Here is a 15,678-nt window from a genome sequence, read left to right on the forward strand (position 1 = left end):
TCCACCTCACTCACATACACTCTCCTTGTCAGTCTCTCACTCTCCACTAACACACACTAACTCCATCAAAAATGAACTAAATATTTACCTCTTCCTCCAGTACTTGGAAATCGTCTTTTGATTTTTGTGAAGGGGCCTCCTCACTCTCCGTTTTCTTCTCCAAGCCCTCGGAGGTAACAGACGCCTTATTCCTCATTTCCTCCTCTCCTTCCCTCTCCTCCTTCTCTCCCTCCTCATCTCCTTGCCTCTCAGCATCCTCATTTTCTCTCGGAGTCAGGGTGCTTCTCTTACGCCTGATTTTTTCTATCAAATTGTAGCATCTGGTGCTTAGACTCTCAGCTAGAATGATGTCTTTGGTCTGCACGAGAGAGATAATAAGTCTAAATATATAATGTATACACAGATTACTATAGATTAAGATAGAAAGATAGATGGGCTGGTAAATAACTGCTCTACCACAGATGAATAGACATACAGATAGATATATACACTGATAAATAGATTGATCAAAAGATGGAGACATAGCTGACGATGTAGACAGATGGCAATACACAGACATAAACATGGAGAGAAAGAGAGAGAGAGAGACAGACAGACTAACAGGGAGAGATAGCTTGGTTTGAATGAAAGACAGTAGAAACCAATAAAGGGATAAACACAAATACATTTAGAAACATACAATATACTGGCAATAGAGAGAGACAGTAGACAGAGACTGCCAAGATATTCTCCTAAGCTCAATGAAAATGTACACCAGTTTCATAAAATAGTAATAAAACTGTAATAATAATAATCATCACCATCATCATCTTCTACCTGCATTTTAATTATATATCAATCATCTATCTATCTATCTATCTATAGCCCGACGCCCTAATCCCGCAAAGGGTGGCCGCAGACAAAACGCCTCCAAGTCACTCTGTCACCCACCATTTGACTCCCCTCCCCCCAGCTCACCCCCCCCTCCCTCATATACCTCTCAACTCCATCCCTCCACCTCATCCTCGGTCTACCCCTCCCTCTCCCTCCCTCCACCTCACCTACATACACCCTCTTAGTCAGTCTTTCATTCTCCATCCTCTCCACATGTCCAAACCACCTCAGTGTATTTCTCCTAATCTTTTCAACCACATCCACATCTACCCCACAACGTTCCTTCACTTCTTCATTCGTCAACCTGTCCCTCCACGTCACTCCACATGCTCCACTCAAGTAACTCATTTCCACTGCTCTCACTCTTGACTTGTTCCCTTCTTGCAAGGTCCACGCCTCGCTTCCATACGTCAGGGTAGGGATCACAATACCATCATGCAGTGACTTCTTAACTTCCATACTCACCTCCCTATTTCTCATCACTGCTTTCAGTGTACCAACAACCTTCCTTCCCTGCTGTACCCTTTCATTTACTTCATCCCCCAAAGTTCCATCCTTACTCATCACACTACCCAAGTACTTGAATGCACTCACATTCTCCATATCCTCACCATCCAACCTCACTGCACACTCAGTGACTTCATTCCTCTCAAACACCATCTCTTTTCTACAATTTTTCCCTAATTAACAGATCTTGGTGTAACTCCTTTGCTGAAATAAGGAGGTAGTAATAATTATTATGTAAAAATAAGCAATCGCAACATGCTTCTGGCTGAGCATACTAAAAGCTGGTTACATTCTAAAAGCTGGTTACCTACTGCTTAATTTGAATCTAATTATGAGGCAAATAATTAGAGAAAAGCAAACATGTCATTATACGTCAATATACTCCTAATACCATCACAATAAGAGGTGTCTCCTAAGCAGGAAAAAAAAAAAAATCTGGCAGTACGCAGAAAATGACAGAAACAACAGAGTACTTAAGCAATTCTTTTATTTATTAACAACAGGTTGAATAACATTATACCACAAAGCAGCCTCATCTGTGTATGCGGTTCACTACTTCAATGTTATAAATGCACTTACATATTTCACTCAAGGAAACATAGGAAATTTTTTTTTAGCTGAAAGAACTCCTGGCAGGTAAGGGATTAAAGTGAAGATCTACTTTACCACACTATAGAGGAGCAGATTAGGAGGTCTGGTGGCAGATATTAGACTTGAGGCGTTAAAGTTTCTCACTATTACAGTAATGTAGCTACTGCAGCCCAGTCTAGCTATCTACCAGTATATTAACAAGTCAACTAATATTATGATAACGTATAACTGAGGCAGTATACACAGGTGCTTACTGCCTAGCTAGGAAGCAAGCATAACCAGGCCAAACTGTACCACAAGCAAGAATTAACAAAACTTGCTTTCAAATTTGCAAAGTAACATTTTTTTTCTACCTTGTACAGATTTATCCTTAGCTCAGACTGCCCCCTCTCCTCTATCAGCCTGAGTACCTCCGCCCTCACCCTGGCCAACTCTGCCTCCAGCCCTCGGCACTGCTCCTCTATCATTCGCACTCTGCTCTGAGGTGTGGCAGAATATTTAGTTCCTTGTAATACAGTATCTCAATGTTTTTCGTATGCCAGTCTCAATTTGCGTATGAATTTTTCCCCCCCCATCTTTCATGGAAGATGGTGTGGAATCAGTTGAGCACTTTTTTCTAAACTCCATTATTTATTTACTTTTTAAATATAATGTGACTGTTACCATCACTGTATTACTTTTCATCACCATCATCAAAAATTATCATAATCCTTGCAACTCTAATTCCCACACCAAAGAAGGCATGAGGCAGGATATATAAAACAGAAAAAGGATGCATATGTGGGAGAACTATCAAACACCATATCCAATGAAATGGCCCACATAATCCTTCACATACACCATTCAAATCTTTCAACTCTCTGCTCCACCTCAAAAGAATAACCATCTGTACACACTCCTCCTTATTTTTATTTCTGCTACTTCCAGACAACTTTATCTGGTTCAGGGATGTGTTTTCAAAGTGTAAGCATTTGATATAGTCTTCATCAACCTCCACCATCCCTGAAGTGCTCTCTGTAGTTATTATGTCATCAGCAAGTAGCAAGAATAAAATAAAATATGTGGCACTGAAGTTCCGTACACTCCTCTTGCAGCCTTCTCACTCAGACAACAGAGAGCCAAATTCAAGATCCATTCATTTCGAGATCCCTAGACACACTGTGTTTGAAAGACTGGAGATCGTAGGCAGAAGGAAAAACAGACAGAGGGAGACAGTTCCAGAGCTGACCTGTTGCATACATACTGCTTCAAGGCCTACAAAAGAATGAGAAAATAAGAAATGGGGTTACTGCAAACTCTTCAGAATGACTCTCCCTCTCCCTACCAGCATCACACGGTACTCACAACTCCAGTGGCGGTGGGTGAGTGTGGCATGGTGTGAGCTAGGATGGTGTCAGGTACAGTGATGGGTGGTGCTGTTGTGGCAGTTGTGGTGCTGGCTTGGGCTTCACTGTGCTCTGTGATGTTCTCAGCTTCAAGTCTGGAGAAATGCAACATAAAATTATCTTTAACTGCATCACCAAAATATCTGGTGCTGGAAAGGGATGCTTTTACATGATGGCACTGATATGGCCAAGTGACTCTGCTGCCTGGTCATTCAGACATCCCTCAATTCCCTCTCCGTCCCCCAAAAGGACGACAGTGGACAGCACAAGATGGTTCATTTCAGCCTGCAGTTCACTGGGTTCCCATTCAGATGAGCCTTGGGTTGCAACTACTACTAAGATATTTTTTTCCAACTACTCTTGCTACTAGGTTCCCCCCCTCGCCCCACTGATGGGTGGATATTACAATATAAATAAGTCAATTACCACGAAAGTACAAAACCACGAACAATAGGGTCCATTATGGTGAGAGTACGAACTGGGACTTACCTTAGTTTGAGTGGTGACAGTGAAGAATGGTCCTCGTGCTTGATTAGTGCAGCCTCCAGTTCCTCTAAGGCCTCTGTCAGCTGCCCTACTCTGCCACCACAGTCACTACCACACTGCAAGCCACAACAACAAGACATACAGTATACCAGTCGGTCTGAATTATCCCTGTCAAAATCATCACAAGCACTGTCACCACTATTATCACCACCATCATCATCCTGACCCTTTTTCCCTTCATAAAGCTGTGGTGAGGCAGGATCCAGAATCAGGGATGGAGGCAGTATGGACGTGTTAGGACTCTCAACTGCATGTAAAGTGAACCACACAGTCATTCACGAACCCAATATCCTAGCACAATTTCACAAGCATAACCATCCCCTTTTTTTTATCTATCTATCTATCTATCTATTGCCAGACGCCATAATCCCGTATGGGGTGGCCATTTGACTCTTATTATTCTGTATATATGATGCACTTCACATACATCTCCCAAATGCATGATGGATACACACACAAAAGTTAACACACATATATAAGATAAATGGAAACTAATTGATACATACACCCTCATTAGGGCTGCTGTGTGGTGCTTTCATTGGTGTGGACATGCATGGGCGAGGAGAGTGACCATCATCAATAGGTGACTGGCTCAGTTGATACCCAGTTGCTGCCTCCAACTGCCTCTCCACCCTACACCGTCTCCCATGTGCTGCCTCACACTCAAACTGCCAGAAGGATTTAAAATGTAGATGCTGTTACTGGTGATATTATTAACGCACAACTGGCTGTGAATCTGAATTTCCAATCTTAACAACGACAGTAAAGTTGCGATTTAAAAGAGAGAGAAGTAATAATCTTACAATAACACAAGCATTTCATTTCTCCCTTTATTTATTTAATAACACAATAACAATTAACTCTAAGCCCTTGGCCACCCCGTCTGGGATACATGGCGTCAGGCAATGAATGAATGAATGAAACACAATACTGTAATACTGTATCACTCAACTGTGCAGGAGAAACAAAGTGGGTGCGCTTAGGTATCTGATTTCCTGATGGTTGCTTTTGTTTGAAACGTGCATTGTGCTTCTGCCAGTCGTTGCCAGGGTTCCATAACCCAATCCCATCTGTGTGACCCAAGTTCTATACTGGTACCTGCCTCAGCCTTGAGGTTAGGTTAACTGTCATTATGTCAATAGGGATTTTTTCTTGCTCCTCATTTAATCCCAGAATACTGCCCATGAAGTTTCAAACTCAATTATGATGCCTAAGCACCATGAAAGTGCTCTTCCTTGCAGTGAGAGTGCTAAAAACACCAGAAAAGCAACTGTTCATGCAGAGAAAGTAAAAATACTGGAGGAAGTAGTTCACTGTGTGGAAGCTTAATGCCAACAACAGGAGAGCAGCATTTGTACAATCAGAAAAATCTATCTATCTATCTATAGCCCGACGCCCTAATCCCGCAAAAGGGTGGCCGCAGACAAAATGCCTCCAAGTCACTCTGTCACCCACCATTTGACTACCCTCCCCCCAACTCACCCCCCCCTCCCTCATATACCTCTCAACTCCATCCCTCCACCTCATCCTCGGTCTACCCCTCCCTCTCCCTCCCTCCACCTCACCTACATACACCCTCTTAGTCAGTCTTTCATTCTCCATTCTCTCCACATGTATTTATGATATAGACAGGATAAATGTTAAACAGTGATAAAAACTATAAGGATGTTAACAATGGTGAAGCTGTAAAATTCATGAAGTTCTGTATTCAGTGCAATAAGTGAGAAGAAGGTTTGTGACAGACTTGAGGTTTGAAAATTCGGCTCTTAAAGTTTGTGACGACTGGGGAGTTTATGTGTTGACATTAAAAGTTAAGTAAAATAATTATAAGTTCAGTTCTTACTAATTATTTTTTTACACGAACTTCTACACAAATCTCATACATACCTCTTTCTTCTCCAGATGGTGGGCAAACTCCTCCTCCTGTAAGGCCAGCTGTCTCGCCAGTCTGTCACGCTCCTGACGCACGTAGGCCAACTCTGCCTCTAGCTCCTGATGGGGAAGAGAATATTTACAGACATGTATACACACACACACACACACACACACTTACTCACCACATACACAACATTATCACAACACAGAGTCCTTCAATTTAACCTTATCAAAAGACCTCAGGAACAACCAAATATGCCAATTTTCTGCAATCCAGTGGGTTCACAACAGGATAAGCCTGACGTAACTACAACAACAATAACAACCTGACACCACAAACAATAAAACCTACAAACATACTATATTTCTTGATGATACGTTGGAGGGTAACTAAAACAACAATAATAATAATAACACATTATATCTATCCACAATCACTACACATTTCTTGATGATAATTTGAAAGGTAACAAACACAATAACAACAACAATTACATTACAGCTTTCTGCAAACATTACACATTTCTTGATGATAATTTGAAGGATAACAAAAACCATAATACAGTAATAACAACAAACGTACAATACCTTTCTGGATGGTAGTTTGGGGGGCATGTCCGAATCCTCATCTGACATGTCTTTCAAATCATCTTTCCTGCGGCTACTCGAGCTGCCCAGTTGTTCGGACTTATACTCCTCTATGACACTTGCTCGTACTTGCTTGAATACCTGAAAAAGGAGAGAGGAGTAAATAAATGAAGAATCAGAATCATTAGCATTCATAACCCAATGCTGTGGTTAAAGGTTTCATCACTTTAATTAAACATATGAGATGGTTTCAGCATGTGAAGAGGATGGGGGATGACAACTGGGTGCAGAAAGTGAGATGTGTTAACACTGGGGGCAGGGTTGCGAAAGGCAGACTGAAAAAGACCTGGGATGAGGTCATAGTGTGTGACCTCAAGGATAAGGGACTGAACAGGGAGGCTGCCAAAGATCATGCAGCATGGAGAGCCGCCATTAGGTGACACCTTTCTGACTGACTTACAGACTATCAACACAACAATGTACGGTATTACATTACCTGTTTGAGTTCCTTGTTCACCAGTTGGGATGGTGTGCCGACACTTGTCATGCCCACATCACCACCCTCACCCTCACTTCCAGCCTAGATCATAAAAAGCAAGAAATAAAAAATAATTCATCATCAGCATAAGCATGATCACAACTCTCCCACGACAATAATATATGCAATAGGAACGATTAATATTATATATATGTCATGAAATGTATCTGCATGTATTTGTAACTCATTTGAAAGGAATTACAGAACAATCAGGCAAGAGGACATGTTGGAACTGAACTGACTCCATGCCTGTCAACAGAGCATTGTGATGTTGATTTGGGATGAGATATTCTGGGATGGTTTGGACATGTGGACAGGATGGAGAATGAGAGACCGATTGGGAAAGTGTATGTAAGTGAGGGTGAGATGGAGACCAAAGATGAAAGGCACAGATGGGATAGATAGGTATATGAAAAAAGGTAGCCTGCTGGTAGAGACAGGGTGATATGGAGGCAATTTGCTTGTGACCAACCCCTTAAGAATCAGGTCATATGGCAATAGACAAAGATGATGATGATGATGATGATGAATTACTTACACTCTGGAGGGAGGTGTTAGGCAGTGTGAGGGCTGCAGGGTCAAGGGAGGATGGTTGTGAGGACGGCAGTGGTCGGATGGAGCGTGTGGGTGAGCTCTTTAGGTAGCTGTTCATGCTGCTCTCGAAGAAAGACTCGTCGTACGCTGATATACATGAAATATGGATTAACAGAAGTTATGGTATTATAACCTGATAAATATAAATGGCTGAAACAGATCCATAAACTGAAACTGTGGATATACTGTATATAACTCATCATCATCATCATCATCAGAGAGTAAGAAAGCATTGTGAAACAGGACACAAAGTTAAGTAAATCTTGAGTAAAATGTGAGATTTTTCAACTCCTTAATCCTCAGACCCTGTGGGGCTTCCCACTGACGAAAATAATCATCTGAAGTTTGACAGAATAAAATAGAAAAGTCATTAGCTGAAAATTAGGGATTATTCAAGATGGCTTCTTAACCTTCAGACCTTGGAAGGTTTCCCACCAGTGAGTGAAAATAACTGATGCTGGCTGCAATATATCAGGGTAACAGTTAGCTGAAGACACAAGGTAGGTTAAAACATTAAAAATCTTTAAAATCTTTAGACCAAAACATCCCACCCTAAGATAAGGCATAAGCAGCCGCATGTGTGCAAACAAAAACACACAAACAGAATTTAAAAACTGTATGATTATAAACACTGAGAAATACTCTACAGGTCTATGTCTCAAGCCACGTAACTAATGGTAACATACAGTACTCACATCCCACGTCAACATAATGCACATTCAGTCCCCTGCTACATCGACGCACTTTACTGCCCCTGGGACTCTCCTCCTCGCAGCTGTCATCCCCAGACCCACTGTTGGAACCGCGTCGCTTCACTGGACCCGCCAGACCCACGCCAGGCAGACCCACACTCGACAGACCCCCAGACTCCACGTAATCACCCAAGCATGACCCATCCAGGCTTATGTCCTTTTCACTGTAGGGAAAGAGTGTCATAGTTATCATCATTATCATTAATACTATCATCGGCATTATCATCATCGCCAAAACCCCACAAAATGAATAGATCAAAGCTAGATTAGTTTTTTTTCACTGCACAACAAAATACATCAACACCATCATCAAAATATAAAAGATCCTACGCTGTTCCTGCCAATGTAACACCGGTAGTCATTCAGTTTGTGAGTAATTCATCCTTGCTATCACACAGCTGCTGCTAACTAAGGACGACGATGATGAGACGTGCCTAGAACAGAAAGGCTTCAGGGTATAAAACGTTAAAAGAAACACTCCTAACCTGTTCCTGCCAGTGTGACGTGCCGGGAGTGAGTCAATCTGAGAGAGTAGCTCATCATTGCTGTCACGCAGCTGCTGGTTCTCCGCCATCACACGCTCCAGCCGCTCCACCAGACGACGGTATTCCTCCTCCCTTGGGCTCATTGACTCATATTCTGCAACCTATTAGGGGTACAGAAGCTAGTCAGTCATCATCCTCATCATCTCTCTCTCTCTCTCTCGTATTCACTAAAAGTATTCACTATAATATTCAGTTTTTCATACAGAACTTAGTCAGTCTTCATCCTCACAATCATCATCATCTCTCTCTCTCTCTCTCTCTCATATTCACTAAAATTATTCACGAAAACATTCATTCTTTCTCTCAATCACAATCTCTCTTTCACATTCAATTGACCATAGGCATAAACACCCTCTAACTCATTGTTATTCACTAAAATACTCACTCTACTTCTCAATCACAATCTCTCCACCACATTCAATTATAAACACATGCACAAACTTGCTCTCTCTCTCACCTTGGACTTGAGAGTATGAACATCAACCACTTGTCTCTCCATCTGGGCAAGTTGTCTCTCTGTCTCTTGAAGCTTCTCACTCAGTTCAGCATTTTCAGTCTCCAATCTTTTAATATCCTGTAAAAAGAAACCATCATCATCATCACACAAGCCTTCCTCTCCAGCATCAACTGCAGTAAAAGGGTTAAATATTACAAATGACAACAGCGCACAGCAGCACCCAACTCACCGCTGACAGGGCAGAGAGTTTTGCCTTGACACGCATTTCCTCTTGGTGTGCCAGTGTGGCCTGGGCGAGGGCTTGAGACGTAGCAGCTGAGACCTGCTCACGAGCTGCCTCTCGCTCTCGGCCAGCAGCCTCCTGCACTTCACGAACCTGCTCACGATACTGTCGCTCCAGCTCCCTGTCAGTAATTAAAAAACATTTCTCATTCATTTGCTTACCATAGCTAGAATGGACTCCCTGCATAAACGCTCAGTTAAAACTTTCACTGATATGTTCTAGTGCTTAATTTATTGCTGCTCAATATTACTGGAAAGTAATGTACTGTATTTGATATGAGACAATGTTGGTAATGTTCTGCTGCACTCACAATGATTGGCGCTACAAGTGAAAGAAAGTTAATGAGGAAAACTCGGAAAGACTGCGCACAGTGCCTTATTTTTCTACAAGTTATAAATTCCTATACCCCTAAATTTTGGTGCCAAGCCATGCCTTGCCCATTGCCCTTTTGCATATATAATATACATTAGCACATTGAAACAAAACATACTATAAACAGTAAATCTTGCCCACTGTTTCTATGCACATATCAAGGACTTAGTGCATGAAAACCTAACATGCATGCTACATAAACTTCTAAGGAAAACGTACAGTACTGGGAGCCTCTTAAGCCAACATGATAACAAACTGAAATGTATGTGGACTGACTGTATCTGTAGCTGCGTTGATGCCTCCACCTGGGCACTGTGCTCGTCCAGTTCCTGAGCCAGCAGGGTAAGGCGCTGGTTGGCCTCGCACAGGTCCTGACGCAGTTTGTCTCGCTCACCACGTGCACACTCCACCGATAACCTGGACCGAGAGAGAAATAACAGTGTGTGTGTATCAATATACGGATCTTGGGTAGCTCGGTGGCTCAGTGTTTTTGGTGCTGACTTCACACAGGAGGATGCGCTGAGTGGTGGGTTTGAGTCCCACCAATGGCAACTAAGTTTGTGAGAAGCTCAGAAGGTTATGCCTGCCCACAACAATTACTACAAACAGCCAAAACCTACACCATACCAGTGTTTACTTCTACCGTCTTCTGTTTCACTGTCTGTGCCTTGTATAGGTATCTGTCCTACCCTCCTCCTAATCCCCCTGTGACTTTACCCTTTATGGAACTTAGATATAGATGTTACATTAAGATATTGCTATAGATTGCCTTTTTTTTTTTTTCTTTTCAATGAATAACTTCATGTTAAATGAGGACTGCCTATACAAACCCATCATAATAACCTAGCTACTGAAACTGTCCTTGTAAGTGTAGAGCTGTAAAATATTGTCTGTAGAACAAAATAACAATGCATTATACATAAAATACATATTCATACATGCATAATTTTTTATTTATTTATTTAGCAAATTTCCATAAATATACCTGCATATGCTAGTCATTTTTCACAAGCTGCCTTGTCTCCTTCAGCACTCCAGCCAAGTCCCCTAACAAACACTCAGGTTCCTTTTCAAAACCTCATCCCATGTTTTCCCGTGTCAGCCAGCAGGGCCTGTCACTCCACAGCCAGGAATATACAATGCTTAACTTAGCTTTCCTCAGACATTCTCTTAACATGAATCTTCCTCAACAGAAACTGGGTTGAAATGAAACACCTGATTACCTCCACTGGAACTGACCTGAGAAACTTGACCTCATGGATATATGATAGTGCTGCCAAATGTATGACTGTGACATGAACTGGTGCGCTCCCATCTCTCTCCCCTCCCACCCGGCACTCCTCCTCTAGGGCCGCTGCCAGCTCCCGCAGCGAGAGTCGTTCATGTACGCGCTGATGGAAGCCCAGGTCACGCAGCAGTCTTGGCCCATTGCTGATGCTGAAGGACTCCCAGGCCTCCAGGATGTGTTCCACACGGGCATTTCTGGCGAGGGGATAACTTACTTAATGCAATGCAGTTAACTTATCTCCAATTACTACTGTGCAATGCCTTACTCACTCCCCTACACACTTAATTTGATCTCTCTTATGCACACTGAGCATGGTGTCTCCCTCTTACACAAACACATACACACTTGTACACAACATAATGCCTCTCTCACCACAATAAGCAGAAGTTTTCAATGGTTTCAATCTTTCCATTATATGAATTATGAATACAGGAAAACTGTCAATGATACTACTGAAACACTGCAGATATATACAGAGATACACAGAGATAGACAGATAGATAGACAGATAGAGAGAGAGAGAGAGAGAGAGAGAGAGAGAGAGAAAGAGAGAGAGAGAGAGAGGAGTACATATCTCTTACATCTTCTGTTTGTTTTTATGGTGAATACGGTAACAATACATTCTGTTCCACTTTCAGTCCCCCCTTCACCTTGACCCTCATCTCTCTCTCTCTCAAGTTTGGAAGATTGAGTTAGCTTAAGTTAGGTCTGATTATAGCTTTTAGTATCACTGCTAAAACAGATACATACTGAAAGAAAGATTAGATACACAAATATGTTTACCTGTGTGTAGAGACAGACTGATAGATATAGTAGATAGAGAGCTGCAGTGATAGGTAGACTGATAGATACAGTAGATAGACAGCTGCAGTGATAGATAGACTGATAGATACAGTAGATAGACAGCTGCAGTGATAGATAGACTGATAGATACAGTAGATAGACAGCTGCAGTGATAGATAGACTGATAGATACAGTAGATAGACAGCTGCAGTGATAGATAGACTGATAGATATAGTAGATAGACCGCTGCAGTGATAGGTAGGTAGATATATCAGTCTATCTACATATTTATCTATCATATCTATCTACCTACCTGCCTTCTTATCTATCTATCTATGTATCCATCTATCTATCTATATCTACCTACCTACCTACTTCTCTCTCTGTACCTACCTACTTATCTATCAACCTATCTATCTATCTATCGAGAGAGAACGAATCCTCAAGAACTCGCCAAAAACGGTACGAGAAGGAAAATGCCTCAGGTAAAACAATGGCCAGGTGACAACTTCCGGTCTGATTACGTCACAATAGGGGGTAATCTCACACCTGTCTTTAATTAGCTAAGATCTTACCTGAACACTCACCTGTATGTACATTAACTGGCTACATACATACATACATACATACACACGTTAAATACATACATAAACATAAACAAGCATACATACATACACAGGTTAAATACGTACACAAATAGGATACATACATACATACACAGGTTAAACGCATACACACATTGGCCACATACATACACACACACGTTAAATACATACATAAACATAAACATACATACATACACAGGCTACATACATACATACATTCACAGGCTACATACATACATACATACACAGATTAAATACGTACACAAATAGGATACATACATACATACACAGGTTTAACACATACACACATAGGCCACATACATACATACACAGGTTAAATACATACATACACAAGCTACATACATACATACATACACAGGTTAAATACGTACACAAATAGGATACATACATACATACACAGGTTAAACGCATACACACACAGGCTACATACATACACACACAGGTTAAATACATACACACATAGGCTACATACATACATACACAAGCTACATACATACATACATACAGGCTACATACATACATACATACACAGGCTACATACATACATACACAGGCTATACATACATACCATACATACAGAGGTTACACATGCACACATCAATACATACATACATACATACACAGGCTACATACATGCATACACAGGCTATACATACATACATAGAGGCTACATATGCACACATCAATACATACATACATACACAGGCTACATACATGCATACACAGGCTATACATACATACACAGAGGCTACATATGCACACATCAATACATACATACACACATACATACATAGATGAAATACTAAATAGATCACGCACACATACTAACATACATACACATACATATCTAAACGCTTATACATACATACATACAAAAATACTTACATACATACATCAATACTTTCATACGTCCATACATCATAAATAAAACATCCTTCTCCTCCTCCTCATCATCATCATCATCATCATCATCATCATCACCATCATCATCATCATCATCATCACGTCTTAGTCTACTGTAAGGATAGTCTCTCTCAGCTTTCTCCTCTCTCTCTCTCTCTCTCTCTCTCTCTCTCTCTCTCTCTCTCTTATCTATTGAACGAAAAATTTACCTGATCACGTTCAATCATAAATATCAAAATCTTCAGAATGTTGTGTGTGTGTGTGTGTGTGTGTGTGTGTGTGTGTGTGTGTATGTGTGAGAGAGAGAGAGAGAGAGAGAGAGAGAGAGAGAGAGAGAGAGAGAGAGAGAGAGAAACACACAATAACACGGTATAAAATAATAGCATATTTAGAAAGGATGGATGCTACGCTCCAATGCCCTGATGACTGTAAATATAGAGCACACACACACACACACACACACACACACACACACACACACACACACACACACACACACACACACACAACTCTGTCCATCATTAGTGACTATTTTTTCACCTTAGGCTACAACACAATAAAACATTCTCTCTCTCTCTCTCTCTCTCTCTCTCTCTCTCTCTCTCTCTCCGCCAGTCTGACATTCTATCTATCTATCTATCTCTTCTACTTAACATAAATCCATACCCCCTCTCTCCGACACTTTTCAATCAATTTATCTATGTATCTATCCATCCATCCGTCTATCTATCTATCGTATCTATCTATCCACGTAACACCAATACACACAAAAAACACCCTACCCCTTATTTCTCTCTCTCTCTCTCTCTCTCTCTCTCTCTCTCTCTCTCTCTCACACACACACACACACACACACACACACACACACACACAATCCCTCCTTACTGAGCTCCACCTTTCTCTCTATAACACTGGCATCTAAATGACTTCCAGCCGTATTCTCTCTCTCTCTCTCTCTCTCTCTCTCTCTCTAATAATATTCGCTTCCCTCCTCCCTCCTTTCTTCCTTCATTTGTTGCTGCTTCCTTGTTTTGTCATTTACTCTCTCTCTCTCTCTCTCTCTCTCTCTCTCTCTCTCTCTCTCTCTCTCTCTCTCTCTCTCTCTTTTTCACTTCCCTCCTACGCCTTCCTTTCTTCCTTCACTTGTTGCTGCTTTCTCTCTCTCTCTCTCTCAAGGAAGGCGTGGCGCTCAGTAAGGAGGAAGAACACCATTACACAACACGTATTTATCACACCATCACCACAACACCACCTCAGTTTCACTCCAGCATCCATCAAAGACCCACGCACCTCCCTCTACACCCCTTTCACTCTAACCTGGCCTAAAATTACCACTACAGCTTGAATATTGAGTTTTGACGAGAGATTAACGCTAGAATACAATGCTAGTCACGAAGAAGTGCTATGGGAAGGATGTAGAGCCGTGGTACGTTTCCTGCCACTTTGCCATGTGAGGTAAGCTGCGAAAGGACGAAAATCTGGGCCAAGTTAAGGTGAAAGGAGTACACTTGGCTCCACTTAAGGGCCTTCTACTTTATATACCTGGGCTCCACTTAAGGGGTCTTCTATTTACTTATCTATCTACCTATCTATCTATCTATTGCCAGACGCCTTAATCCCGTAAGGGGTGGCCACAAACATACCGCCTCCATGTCGCCCTGTCCCCCGCCATTTCACTGCCCTGCTCCCAACTCACATCCACTTCTCTCATATACCTCTCCACTCCATCCCTCCATCTCATCCTCGGCCTCCCCCTCCCTCTCCCCCTCTCCACCTCACTCACATAAACTCTCCTCGTCAGTCTCTCACTCTCCATGCTCTCCACATGGCCAAACCACCTCAATGTGTTTTTCCCAACGCTTCCTATCACATCCACATCTCTTCATTTAAATCTTTCCCCCATGCCACATACTAAACATCCACTTATATCTACTTACATACCTGGGTTCCACTTAAGGGGCCTTCTCCTTACATACTTATAATTTTGGAATCCACTCAAATCTGCCTCCACGCCACATACTTACTACACATCCACTTATCTTTACTTATATACCTGGACTCCACTTAAGGGGCCTTCTACTTACATACTTATAAATTTTGAAGTCCACTTAAATCATCCCCCACGCCACACTTACTTAAAATCCACTTATCTCAGGTATCACTTAACCCTAG

General features: G+C 41.7%; 1 protein-coding gene across 1 annotated transcript in view; it reads right to left on the reverse strand.

The window, feature by feature from the left end:
• Positions 1-15,678, reverse strand: part of Nin (blastoderm-specific gene 25D) — a 66,653-nt gene that overhangs the window by 11,954 nt on the left and 39,021 nt on the right. The window contains exons 6-20 of the mRNA XM_080281036.1: positions 11,146-11,388; positions 10,183-10,323; positions 9,481-9,655; positions 9,252-9,368; positions 8,735-8,895; positions 8,193-8,413; positions 7,442-7,584; positions 6,862-6,945; positions 6,366-6,506; positions 5,790-5,894; positions 4,409-4,570; positions 3,846-3,958; positions 3,316-3,451; positions 2,325-2,450; positions 89-358 (exon numbers count right to left, since the gene is read on the reverse strand). Of these exons, the coding sequence (XP_080137162.1) occupies positions 89-358; positions 2,325-2,450; positions 3,316-3,451; positions 3,846-3,958; positions 4,409-4,570; positions 5,790-5,894; positions 6,366-6,506; positions 6,862-6,945; positions 7,442-7,584; positions 8,193-8,413; positions 8,735-8,895; positions 9,252-9,368; positions 9,481-9,655; positions 10,183-10,323; positions 11,146-11,388 (2,338 nt within the window). The remainder of the gene's footprint in view (positions 1-88; positions 359-2,324; positions 2,451-3,315; positions 3,452-3,845; positions 3,959-4,408; positions 4,571-5,789; positions 5,895-6,365; positions 6,507-6,861; positions 6,946-7,441; positions 7,585-8,192; positions 8,414-8,734; positions 8,896-9,251; positions 9,369-9,480; positions 9,656-10,182; positions 10,324-11,145; positions 11,389-15,678) is intronic.

The sequence above is a fragment of the Coenobita brevimanus genome, chromosome 11 (genome assembly GCF_032717465.1).
Source record: "Coenobita brevimanus isolate Jiangsu-jjx chromosome 11, ASM3271746v2, whole genome shotgun sequence".
In the NCBI taxonomy this organism is placed as follows: Eukaryota; Metazoa; Arthropoda; class Malacostraca; order Decapoda; family Coenobitidae; genus Coenobita; species Coenobita brevimanus.